General features: G+C 37.6%; 1 protein-coding gene across 1 annotated transcript; it reads left to right on the top strand.

Moving 5' to 3' along the window:
* The first annotated feature begins 697 nt into the window (after positions 1 to 697).
* LOC145776065 (signal peptide peptidase-like 2B) lies at positions 698 to 3,400 on the top strand. The gene has a single exon (XM_082587471.1). The coding sequence runs from the start codon at positions 698 to 700 to the stop codon at positions 2,330 to 2,332; it is 1,635 nt and encodes a 544-aa protein (XP_082443597.1). The 3' UTR covers positions 2,333 to 3,400.
* Positions 3,401 to 13,827: the final 10,427 nt, after the last annotated feature.

The following is a 13,827-nucleotide window of genomic DNA, read 5'->3' as shown; positions in this document are numbered from 1 at the left end:
CCCCCCCCCGATGTCATCTCACGTCAATGTCATTCCTTGAAAGCAGTGTTGCCAGATTTTAAACTTTTTTGTTTATTTAAATTAATTGTTTTATTTCTTTGTTCATCAATTAATCCCACAAGTTGTAACAAACTGAAAGAATAACGTAACAAACACCACAATAAATATCTAAAATGTAATAACCTAATTTTGCAATCCTGCTTTTGTGGCCTGAGCTTCAGCAAAAAAGCATATTCTCAGTGAATATAAAGTCTTTTCGGCAGCGTTATTCATAATCACTCACTGGGAACGACATGGGCATTGACGCTCGAGCTAAAAGCCAACAGCCTGCCGAGTATGAAGCTTTTTCTGGTGGCGTAAATGATTGCGCGTCCCAATATATGAGGGACCACATTGGGGTACGACATCGGCAAGGGACGACATCGTCGCCACCCGATTTTTAGTCCTGACTTTATCCTACATATACAATAGCATTAGTTTCCTGATTGGTTTGACACTAAATTAACTTGTTTCAAACGCAAACATTTTTTCTTGTATGTTTTCATGGTCACATGTATAAATAAAATAGCAAGTCTAGTAACATTATCTTGAAGCTAGAAAAAGTATCACTTTCAACAACTTGAAAGTATTTAGTTTTGGTAGAATTGTTGCAACTTTATTGCTGTGTTTTCTGAATTCTTTGTTTAATGCTTTAGACATGGATATAGGTTTTCTAAAAAATATTTTGTGTCTTCTGGTATTTACTGTTCAAATATATCCATCATCTAGTGACTATGGGTTCTTTCGATTTAAGTCCTCATCAATAAATAAAGAAACTGAAGTATGTGCTGCATACAACCCTCAAGTACATACTTTCCCAGAAGACCAACATAAGCATGTAACAGCTTGGAAGAATTGGCATCAAACAATTAACATCTATCCCAGTTATGGATGCTCAGCTCTTGAAATTGATTGTAAACAAAAGTATGTTATATTGCAAAGAGGAAATTGCACATTTGCAGAGAAAGCACGAAATGTACAAAGAGCAAGTGGGATTGGTGTGATTGTAGTGAGCAGTGAAGGATTAGATGTGCCTGGTGTGGATAACAGTGATGACTTAAATATTTCTTTGTCTGTGATTACTTTTGAATCTTATGCTAAATATCTCAGTATGCAAGAAAACTTTAGTAACGAAAAGATACGTTTAATTGAATACACACCACTTATATACAACAATACTTTTCTTGATTTTAATGCAATAGCAATGTGGTGTTTAGCAGTTGCAACTTTGGCAGTTGGTGCATGGTGCCAAGGTTCCTTTTTTCAAGCCAGCCGGAATAATAGGTCAATTGTTGAAGATGCAAATGAATCTGAAAATGACCAGTTAGACATTTCTATTACCCCTTTTCATGCTTTTCTCTTTTTCTGTATGTGTTCTGTTTCTATTCTACTGATGTATTTTTTGTTTGATTATCTAGTCTATGTTATAATTGTTGTTTTTTGCTATGCATCGGCTTTATCATTGTTTGATCTGTTTTATAGCTGTTTCAAAAAGTCAGCTTGTTTTGTTAGGTATCGCATACCACCTAACAAAATTCCGTTTTTTAAAAAGCGACCACCATACTTGTCCATAGTTTTGTTTCTAGCTTGTGCTTCTTTTTCAGTGACATGGGCTGTACATCGCAAAGCTTCATTTGCTTGGATAATGCAAGATATTCTTGGTTGTGGTTTTTGTATTTACATGATCAAAACCATTAAGTTACCAAGTTTTAAGGTTTGTACTATTCTGTTAGTGCTGTTTTTCATTTATGACATTTTTTATGTGTTTGTTACACCTCTTCTTACTAAAAACAATGAAAGCATTATGGTGAAAGTGGCTACGGGAGGAAGTGGAAAGACTAAGGAAGAACTTCCCATGTTGTTCAAGCTCCCAAAATTTGCATTATTGCCGTTTTCGAAATGTGGCAATCTCCCTTATTCTATGCTTGGCTATGGAGACGTCATTTTGCCTGGCTTGCAGATCGGGTTTTGCTCCGTTTGGGATGCTAAAGTGAGTCAAAGTAGTACTGTCAAAATCCATAGTTACTACCTTGCTGGCGTGGTTAGTTATGGTGTTGGTCTCATCATCACTTTCATGGCCATGTATCTGATGATGACCGGGCAGCCAGCTTTGCTATACCTGGTGCCCAGTTGTTTGCTGGGTACTCTTCTTGTCGCACTAAAGCGAAGTGAACTTCAAAAGATATGGAATGCTGAGTTAAAAGATTTTTCAAATGGGGCGAGGAATTCTGCCACTGATTCTGATGTTGAAGAAAACGATAGTCTTTTATCTACCAATGAATCACCTTTATGAAACTTAATATTTACGGTGATGTAAAATTTTTAAACAGAAAAAATTCATCGGCTTCTTTTTACCAATTTTTATTTTATGTGTATGACATGAACTTGAAGAAATGATTTTGTCTGCAGCGACATGCTATTTTGTGAAATACTTGATTTGTAAACATAGTAGTTCATCCAACCAAAATTGTTTCTGCCTACTCAATGAGGAGGCGTAAAACGAAATGTTTTACTACAGAACCGAAAGTTGTAGCAAAGATGGCAGTTTCCAGCCTGAGTGATCCCGACTTTTTGAGCGATTTTGTGTGCTAGCTATAGACTAAAAAAAGCGAGATATATATGCTTTATCGTTTTTTCTGCTTTATTTTCTCATTAAAAGGGTGAAGTAGTATGGCAAAGTTAATCTGAGTAAAGAAAATACAGCTTGAACTGCAGAAACTGAACTCGTGTCCAGCAAAATTGTTTGGAACACGAGTATCTGTATTCGTTTTTGTTTTTACTTGAGCTTACCAAGTATTTCATTCATTTCGCCCCGAGGCATTGCAGTGTTTTGAATCTTGGACTGAGAAAGCCTCTGATACTGTAGGTTATTCTATGTGGTTTCGCATACTTGTATTTGTAGAGGCTTTGAACCACTGACGCAGGCTTAGTTGCCGAGGTGAAGTTTCCGGTTGTCGAACTTATTGGTGAAGTATTCCACCTACTGTGTGTCACTGATCGAAGAGCATTCCTTGAAATGCGTTGCTCAAGCGCACACCCCGAGAACCAAACTAGCGCTGTTCCATCTAGAGGTTTCTTTTTAAAGAAAGTCAGTCGCTTTACTAACTGAGCTGTGGAGCGCACGTTTTTGTGTTTTCATGTACAAGCAACATACCATAGGCTATTTGTACTGTATCATTAAAATTGTTTCGAATCTGGATAATGTGTGCAGCGGAGAGCTGCCAAACAACGTGCGTGATATTATCCCTGTGCCACATAACAAGGCTTGCAATGAAGTAGTTCGATTGTTTAATATGGATTTGTATCGTTTATTAGTTGAAGAAAATTAGAATATTACTGTATTTGCAAATAAAAAGGTTTTCTGCAATCACATGTAAATGTAAGGTATCTATAATCCGATATTAAGGTGTCACGGCCGAGCCACATTTTAAGCTGATTGTCTTGTTTTGGTATCAAGCACGTTATAACGTCCGCGTTTTGTCGCAACTATAATAATAATAATAATAATAATCATGCTTTTATTTGCGCCCATTGCGATAACATACAGTACACTGCGATCACAGATGCGATACAACAGACGACAGGAAGCAGCGGAGTGACATATAGTCTTCGAGTCAGCTGCTCCCCTTATTTTGGCTTGCCATTAAGTGTCTTTCGCCGAGGCACAGCCGCGTGCTCTGGAGCGGTGTCGAACCCACGTCCTTTCGAACGTCGCGCAGACGTTCTCACCACTCGGCTACGAAGCCGACAACTACCTTTTTCTAGACCTCTGCTTTGTCAGGTAAATATTGTTTTTCGTTGTGATGGTTAGAAATATAAGCAAACTGAACCATGACTGAACTGAGCTCAAGACGAAGTAGGTTATCAATCATATACGGCATATAGCCTACGTACGCCTAATAACATTGAACGCAAAAACAAATCGTGAAATCCGTGCAGAAGCGGTTCAGTTTAGAAAGCGATAGCTATACGATCATCTTCCAAGTTCGGTTGTGTCCCCACTAGTGGGGGCCGGTGGCTGATTCTTTGCATGCAGCGATTACCTTCACTCCTATTCTCCATCTTATTCTATCTATCGAATTTTCTTTGTCCGACTTTGTGTGCTTCATTCTTTACCTATTCTTTTTGGACGTCCTCGTTTCCTCTTCCCATCTGTCTTAAAAGCCTTTCGAAGAAAACTTTCTTCCTCCCTCCTTAGTAGTCGGCAGCAGTGGCCGAGTGGTTTGCGCGTTAGGCTCGCAGTTGAGAGCCTGCATGTTCGACTCCAGCCACCCGCACTTGCTGTTGTTTTTCTAGGCAAGAAACTTTACGATAATTGCCTCTACCCAGTGTTGGATTTCGAGTAATGGGTAGGAGTCATAAGTAGAGTAGACAACCGGAAACAGACATTGCAGCCGGCTGCAGCGTGGGTCAGGTGTACGTCGGAAGGCGTAGCCTACACCGATGCATAGCGCTCAAGTCCGCTTTCCCGCAATGCAGGATAAAGATAATAAAACAAACAAACTCCATGTCCATAATATCTTGCGATATGTTTTTTAAAGATTCTCTTAGAGTTAGGCTGCTTGCGGTTGCGAATGTTAAGTAGGCTACAGTATTAACACATTTGAAAACTATTTTTGTTTTGCTTGGCACGACTTTTGTTCTCATAATTTTAATGTTTCGTCACTCACAGGATGACGCAAAAGGAAATTAATTGAAATAGCCTACGGTTGCGAAAAAAAGAAAGAAACGAACCGGGGAAGAATAGGGATTTGGTTTGTTCGCGTTTCTATGAGTCATGTAGGCTACCGGAACTTCAAACCTCAGCGCACGTGGTGGAAAGCCAGATCAAAAAAGTTTCATTGTACGGTATAGGACGACCACTGAATGCATCAAGTTTGATGCGTTACGTATAAAAGCATTTAAAAACAGCACAGACACCTTTTTGTTTCTTCGCATCATATTCATCGACCGCTAATGTGGCCAAATCTTATTTGGAGTAGCCAAAACGATAAATTTACAGTCGATTTAGCTTGGCCCAATCAGATCGAGGTACCACACAAGCTTAGCTTATTATGTTGTTGGGTAATTGTTGAATTGCCGAGGCGTGTGTCGGCAGTTAACCACTCTGCATTTCAAATATGTTGCATAAAATTTACTGCCCAGGTGTTTTTTTGTTTATTATTTTTTAACCCCTATTTTTACGTCAGTGTCTTGCTAGTCGTGTGGCCTTCAGCTGGACAAAGTTAGGGTTTCTTATTCTTACAGACAAGGGTTCTTGGGTTTGAGGGTTTATCCTTTAGGCTTTTACCACAGCGGAATGCTTTACTCAAATACCGGGACTCACCACGAGAGGTGAGCGACAACATAGCTAAGTTTCGTTTCTCACATACGACTAAAATATATCTTAACAAAACGTTTTACTCGAGATTTGATACGCTTGGCGTAGCCTAATTGTAATAAGTCTATAGCATGGCGATCTATACTACTGGCCTTCCCAACGTGGCAACAGCCAAACAATGTGGGGGCCTATTAAGTTTTGGCAACTAACAAGTATTAGGCGTAAAAAAGGCGTTTTTGCATGAATTATTACTAAAAACAAATAGCCTACTTCTGGATTAGAAAACGAATTTTTTAACATACTGAGTGTTTGGAAAGTTGGGTCACTCTTGATTTCGTGTAGGCTACCTTGATTCTGTTGATATCTTGATTCTCATGGTATTCTTAACATGTAGCTATTGTTCTGCTTTCTTGCCACTTATTTAATAATATTACATCTTAATTACGTTTTGGCACCGTATTTACAATTTTTAGACTAAAAAACATTACTTGAGCAATGAAAATTGCTGATTTCATGTTGTAACACTTATCTCAGTCGGTAAATTGAAATTTCGTATAGGCCCCCACATTATTTGGCTGTTGCCACGTTGGGATGGCCAGTAGTATAGATCGCCATGGTCTATAGCCAATGACCTATTTTGCTAATTGGTTTTTGCCACAGACAGAGATGGGCGTGATCTTGAAGATCACTTGTTTTTTGGTGATCTTGGTCTAAGATCACTTTTTTTTGTGTGATCTTGATCTTGAAGAACAATAAGATCAAGATCACTTTAAAATTGAAGTTTACTTACTAGATAGAGGCATTTTTTTAGAACTCGTACTGTACAAAGTAGTTAGTGGCAACTACTAACATTAAGCCACTGTTAATGTGATATGTGTCCAACAAAAGACGATATAAAGTCGCCATCTGATCTGGTCAGTGTTGCCATTTCAAAATTGAAAAAGTTTTCTGTGTTGGTCATAATAAAGAAATCAATTTCCGTGTACTACTTTATGTTGACGTATAATAAATATGATTTAACTTTGTTCACAATTTCCATGTGTGAATTTTAAAGAAATGTTTGCTTTCTTTGACCCAGTTTTAGATGTTTCAAAAGTCTAGAATGGCGGTGTTAAAAAATTTAGAGTCTAGCCGATTTTAGTCATGTAAAGTGGTTTATTGCAGCAACTCAACCAGAATAAGACTTGTTTAGGGTCTGAGTATGGAGCGGTTTGTCTGACCGCAAACCTCTGAACTTTTTTGATAGCAGACAACAGTATCAACGTTGCCAGATGGATAAATGGTGCAATAAACTTTAACATAATACAGTGAAAGTTAAAACTACTTAGTAACACGTATAAAAACTCCCACATAAATCAGACAAAAATTTGGTAAAAAATGATGCAGTTCAAAGTTTATTTTTATTTATTTATTATAAATAAAAAGTAAAAAACTAATTGCAAATTTTGCGACTTTTTCAGTAGCCTACTACTGTAATTAACCTCGGCCTTGGGTGTGACGTTGCGATTCTACGCAAACTACGTCAACAATTGATAGGCTTAATAACAACAGTCACTAACTTATTACAATTCTTAGGCCAGCGATCGAGTAGTTAAAAGTAAAAGTTAGCAGAGGTGGGCAAAGTTACTTTCAAAAGTAACTGAGTTACAGTTACAGTTACTTGGCCAAAATAGTAACTGAGTTACCGTTACAGTTACCGATTTCAAAAATGTAACTAGTTACAGTTACTAGTTACAGTTACTAGTTACTTTCAGTTACTCATAAATCTCAACATAAACGCTGTAATCCAAATTTAAACAAACAATTATTTGCGGGAGGCGCATCCATTCTCCTCAACCCTTATTAGATGTATCACGCACCCTGTGGTGCAAATTCTTTTCTAGTTACGCAGTTGCCTTTTCCTAATGTAATTTGTTTTCCGTCTGTCTGTTTTCCACATTATTGCTTATAATCGTTGCGTGTTTCTTGATGCTTATAGTCAGTTAGTTATAATTACTTTCAAAAAGTTTAAATTTGTTGCAATTTATAAGGCACCTGCAGCTAATAAGGCCCGCTAATTTTCAAACCTCAATATTTTTCTAAATACTGCATAATTTTGAACGAAACTTGGAATGAGGATACTTTGGGTCTATCTAAACAGCATATCTATTAAACAAGTTTCTAAATGAAAGGGGTTGTAAAATATTAAAAACATAAAAAAATTTTCAAGCGGGCCTTATTAGATGCACGTGTTGTGAATAAGGCCCGGTTTGAATTAGCACCAAAAGTGATGGAAAAGGTGTATTTTCACAATAACAACACCACAAAACAAATTCTAATCGACAACACAGGCACATAACTAATAATTAAATACACAGAGACAATTATTCTCTTCCCCGCCCCATGCTCCATTTTTAAAAAAGCGACATGGTGTTTTTAGATATGGTAGGGATGATAAAGTATTTTGATTCTGAAATTATGATATTTCCATTGCAATAACAAATTGGATTAATGGTGTAACAAGAATTTTTAGGTCACTCAAGTCTTTAACCCTCACTTTTTTAACCAGGGGTGCACAACGTTACCCCACGGGCCCATAGGCCTCATTACCAAAATTAGCCTAGTCTGATCATCATTATCAGTCTTGCTTTAATTAGAAAAAAAGTTCATATTTATTGGTTTTACTGCATCAGCATGCACATATCCTTCACATAAAATGCAAAAAAAACGGAAGTCAAAGCGGTTTGTTAACTGTAGAACAGTCTAAAATATGTGAAAATTAATAAAACTACTCAATTTCAGTCCCCCCAAACTTCAACTTTCCATAACTCAAAAAGTTCTCAACTTTAGGCTGTGAAACTTTACCAGTTAGTCTCAATTCACCATAGCAGCAAGCAAATCTTCCAATTTTGTTTAAAGATTTGTAACAACGGAGATCCAGGGGGTGGGCCTTATTACTGGCCGGGCCTTATTAGCTGCAGGTGCCTTACATATTTTCAGATTCCTGATGAGGGCTTAAGTTAAGCCGAAAACGTTTGACTGTTAAACTAGGCTACTTGCAAACATCTAAAATATATTGTTGTAATGCTCAACTCTGTGGTATTGTTGTGTTTTGCGTGTCTTTGGTACAAAAAAGCAAACTCGCTCCCGAAACTATATTCTCTTTAAATGCTCGAAACAAAGGAATTAATTTGTTTTCCCTGCTATAACTCGAAGTTACTTAGACATCGACTTCCGATTTTGAATCGAGAAAACAATGATGTAATAAGGTTGCGAACAGTGAACGTAACACCGAGACTCCGGGTCCTAAATACTCCAAAACTACGGCTCCTGTATGCCTCTGGCAGCTATACTACGGTAGCCACTTTAACAAGTCGAAATTCTGCCACTGAAATTGACTACAATGCAACCGCCAACCAATCAGAACGTGTTATAAGAGGCTACCGTCCAATTGTGACCCTTCTAGCACTCATCCAGAGAGTTAATGCTTGTTTTGAACTTTATTTGGTAATTACAGAAGAAAAAGAGCAATAGCAGTGGTGAGAATCGAACACGCGTCAATAAAATGACTACTTTCTAGCCCTAACCCTATCCCCTAAGCCAACCAGCTGACAAAAAATCCATCACTTAATTTGCTTTCTATGATCTTCTTTTCGCCATTTTTTACGTCACTTAAACCGTAGCTTATGATTGGTTGGCGGTTTCATTTTAATCAATTTCAGTGGCAGAATTTCGACTTGTTAAAGTGGCTACCCTATACGACAAGCATGAACTGAGCTATCAAGTGTTGCCAAACACTTTTGCTAAACATTGCATAGAAAGTCACATATTGATCAATCACCAAAAGCAATTAATTTAGCCAAATCAGTTCTCAAAAAGCGCTAAAACGAGCCAAAGCGCCAAACCATAAATATGAAGCCAAACGTCTTAAAAAATCGCCAGATTTCTATATTTTGGCGATGAATTCGCCAATATGGCAATCCTGCTCCAAAAGATCACAAAACAAGAGCGCCGCGCATGGGCAGTGCTGCTCCAATACAGCTGCGAGAAGAATGCATTATTGCGCAACGCGCAGCAAACACGCATAAAGCATGACACAAACATGTGCAGAGAAATGGACGGCGATTAGAAACAGAAATTTCAATACAAAAGTAACTTGTAACTGTAACTGTTGAAAAAGTGCTAAAATAGGAACTAGTTACCACGTTTCGTTACTTTTGGAAAATAGTAACGAAGTTACCGTTACAGTTACTCAAAAAGTAACTAGTTACTGCCCACCTCTGAAAGTTAGCAATACCAACTATATATCTTTTACCATAGATGTCTTACGTATAGATATGCAACTCAGCAATCGTGGAATTATCGTCACGCTCGACTGATTTTATGGAAACAATCAACAATTCATGTTTAAGTATTCAAAAAAGCTACTTCCCACAACATTCAATGATATAATTATGTGTAAACAATCAAGTAGCCTAACCACAAGAAGTAACTCTCCTTATATTCCTATATATTGCAGAATTAACACTTGCAAACAATCAATACGGTACATGGGGCCAACAGTTTGGAACAAGCTTCCAACTACTATCAGAAATGAATGTAAAACTGTAAAAGGCTTTAAATCAAAAATAAACAAGCTAAATCTTCCTTGAAATAATCCTATCTAAGTATTACATACACCAAACGTAGGCCTACTAATATATATATATATATTTTTTTGCCCATCAATGATAGACCAATGTGTGTAGATTTATTAGCAAAATAGTAAGGTTGTAAATACTCCTGCTGGCTTTCTGGTTCTCGTGTTTTTTGTCCACAGAAGTTCTACAGAGTCTGAAGAAGTTTTTCCATCCTCTTTGACCAATCGCCATCTTTCGGTGAAGCGGTGGCCATGTGCTCCAACCAGTTGTTTTATATCAATATCTTGGACTGGATCGTCATGCTATTGTCTGTTTGTTTATCCATTTTTTCTAACGTAATATGCCGAATTTTTTTCACTTTTATTATGGTTTAACGTGTAAAACATATGGTAACCCAAATTTCTCATATTATTGTGACATGCCACTCCTACGTCCCAGCTAGCGATGCCTGTAATTTTTGCATTAATTCAACGTTTGCTAACGTTGGATCGGTGTGGAAGTGACGAGTTTAGCTGACTGGGGTGTAAAATTATCGCTTTATCAACGCAACTTTATATCAAAGCACGCTTGACATCTTCAAGACATAACTTCTCTGGGTATAATTGAATTTCCGCAAGATGATGATGTTGTTTTTGCTAGTTTGTTTTATTTGTTTTCGTCATTGATTCGCATCGTCAAGTTGTATCTATTTTGTGAGTCGTGCAAGGCCTATGGTGCGTTGCGGTTAAAATGGCTTTGCCCGTGGTAGGATTTCTTTGTGGGGTTTTCTTTGCCTGCCTTGCTCTTCTTTGCTATGAGCTAAACGCATCAAGACGTGTTCCCCTCACGACCATCAGCACTGTTGATAACGCACCATGGCCGATCTTCATAGCAACTGTCCATACAAATCTTAAATATATCAGCTAAAGCTATTTGGGCTAATAAAGCTATAGCCCAAATATATGTTGTTTATTTTTTTGTAACAATTTTTTTTCTTCTTATTTTCCCTTTATATTCTTAAATTTTTCTGAAGGTGTTGCGACCGTGCCAAATTTCTCAACTTAATAACTTACTTCGGTCACAAGCACGTTTTAACGTTCGCGTTTTGTCGCTTCTACCTTTTTCTCGACCTTTGCTATGTTGACGTGTAGCCTAGCCTATTGTTTTTTTGATATGATGGTCAGAAATAAAAAACAACTGAACTGAACTGAACAATCAAGGTTGTCAGCTTGGCAAGCGTATCTATGGTAGGCTATTATTGCACGGTTTGGGCTTGGCGAGGCGAGTGGCGGCTTTTGAGCTCCTTTGGAATATTTTGTTTGGCATATAGCCTATTTCAAGTTTTCACAGAATAGCTTACTATAAAAAATCAAGACAATAATCTTTCTTCACGTAGGCTATGCAACTTCTGTTTCATGATCGTTGGAACTATCATTTAAGCTTATTTCCAGTGTGTCATTACAGCTTGTTGTAGGTAGTTTATAAACCTGAGATAGTGGGGTGCCGGCACGATTTTTGACTGGGGGGAGGAACGTAAAGAAACAGAACGTAAAGAAACAATATCCCACATACGGTACCAGATAGCTTCAATTCATAAACAATTGCAAGTAAGCTTGGTATGGCATTACCTTTCATTTGAGGTGACAGTTTTGAATAAGAAGTTTCCAGATTGTGTAAAGTTAAATGTCGAACACGTCTTGCAGGTAAAGCCTTGCGTTTGACTGGGGACTTTCGTTGCAGCACCTATATCCATACATAAGCAAATTAGATTTTATATGTAATGCATCATTGCATTTTTTATCAAAACTAAGTATAGAAGCATAAAATGAACAGCAATCACAGACTGTAGCCTACCTTTATACTTCTGCACTTCTCCGGCAAAAATTTGGTAGGAAGAGCTCCAGAAATAAGTTTTGCTGATGAATTTGATCGATTTATGTCCCTCTCTTCAAAGTGCTTTTCACATATTAATGCCCTGTTAGCACACAGCAAGTTAAAATACCTAGATAAAAATTCTTGAACTACAACATTAAGATACAGCTCACAACTTTGTGGCTCACGTTTCTTTATGAAGAAGTTCTTTGATTTTATCACCCTTGCTTGCATCACGTATGGACAAAATAAACTTTGTCAAATCGGATCGATGCTTTTTTTCTTCTGCAGTCCTGCCAAGATCTGGACGTCTTATAGAAAACAGTGAACGTTTGTGTGCACTTGAATATTCATAAGTACATCCAGGAATGCAGCAATTTGGCATAGGCTATTTAATATTTATATTGAAATACAGCAACCGAGCTACTGCAAAAAGGTGAACTTCTCAAGTGGTTGTAACTTAGACGAGCCTATTGGAAACCTTAAGCCGATGCCGCAACGATAACGAACTCTGCGCTAGTTTACTAGTCCATGCTACGATTTGATGCTGTCCCTTGATTTTGATGCAGCTGCCAGAAAGTTAGTCTGTTGTGACTGTGATTTGTTTTCAATTGCCTGAATCTCCACAAAGCAGTCCATGCGGAACGAGAATGTGACGTCATCACAAGCAATCCATACGTCAACTTGAAAACGAAGAAAGTTTTATTTAAGCAAAAAACAAAAAAATATATTAAAAATAAAGTTGTTTCGCTGTGCCAAGTTTGAAGTAAATGTATACAGCCATAGGCTACGCTGTTAGCCTTCAAACATTGTTACGCACCACACGTCAACAATTGATAGGCTTAATAGCAACAGTCACTAACTTATTACAATTCTTAGGCCAGCGATCGAGTAGTTAAAAGTAAAAGTTAGCAATACCAACTATATACCTTTTACCCAGGTTGCTTATAGTAATTATTTTTTGCAACATCATTGATCAAAAAACTTCATTTTTTTCAAGCACACAAAAGTGATCTTGAAAGTGATCTTGATCTTCAAGATCACGATCTTGATCTTGATCTTCAAGATCACATAGTTTGGTGATCTTGATCTTCAAGATCACCTATTCTTGGTGATCTTGATATTGATCTTCAAGATCACCAATACTGGTGATCTTGCCCATCTCTGGCCACAGATTCTAATGCACGTTTTGGCATAATTTTAGGAACAAAATTCAATATATAGCCTAGGTCTTTCGTTGGTTTATGAAATTTAGCTGTAACAAAAATCTTAAGGTCAGGTTTTGTACAATGATGCCATAGGCTAAGTGCTGATTTCAGTTCTGGGCTTCTGGCATGAATTTCAAACTGGGTTCGGGCATGAATTCTGAAATGGGTTTGGGCTTGAATTCTGAACTGAGTTCGGGCATGAATTTTAAACTGCGTTCGGGCATGATTTTTGAACTGGGTTCGGGCATGAATTTTAAACTAGGTTCGGGCATAAATTTTGAACTGGGTTCGGGCATATATTTTAAACTGCGTTCGGGCATGAATTCTGAACTGGGTTCGGGCATGAATTTTAAACTGCGTTCGGGCATGAACTCTGAATTGGGTTCGGGTATGAATTTTGAACTTCGTTTAGGCCAAAATCAAACTACAGTAAGTAGGCTACTATAGTTATATTTTAGTTTAAAGTGGTTTTATTGGTTGCTGTGATAACAACGCAGATGAAGTATGGGCCGACACACCAACCAATTCCTACAATCAATGCAGTCAGGCCGGGGTCGCTTCATTCTTATTTTTTACAATAGTTATGGCATTGGCGATTCTTATTGGAAATTTCATCATCATAGCTGTTGAAATACATCGCCACAGAAAAGGGAAAGGAAATAAAACAAATATTTGTAAAATCTCCCTTGCAGCAGCTGACTTCATGACAGGTAGGCTAATTACTAATTTTCTACGTAGACTCATCTAGGCCACATAGAGTAGTTTCAACTTGTCATTTTGTGCTAAGCAT

This window comes from Aplidium turbinatum, chromosome 8, assembly GCF_918807975.1.
Source record: "Aplidium turbinatum chromosome 8, kaAplTurb1.1, whole genome shotgun sequence".
Lineage (NCBI taxonomy): Eukaryota > Metazoa > Chordata > Ascidiacea > Aplousobranchia > Polyclinidae > Aplidium > Aplidium turbinatum.
This window is presented reverse-complemented; position numbering and strand designations above follow the sequence as displayed.

Excerpts from the sequence above, each read along its gene's own strand:
- LOC145776065 (XM_082587471.1), top strand. The coding sequence starts at position 698 with ATGGATATAGGTTTTCTAAAAAATATTTTGTGTCTTCTGGTATTTACT.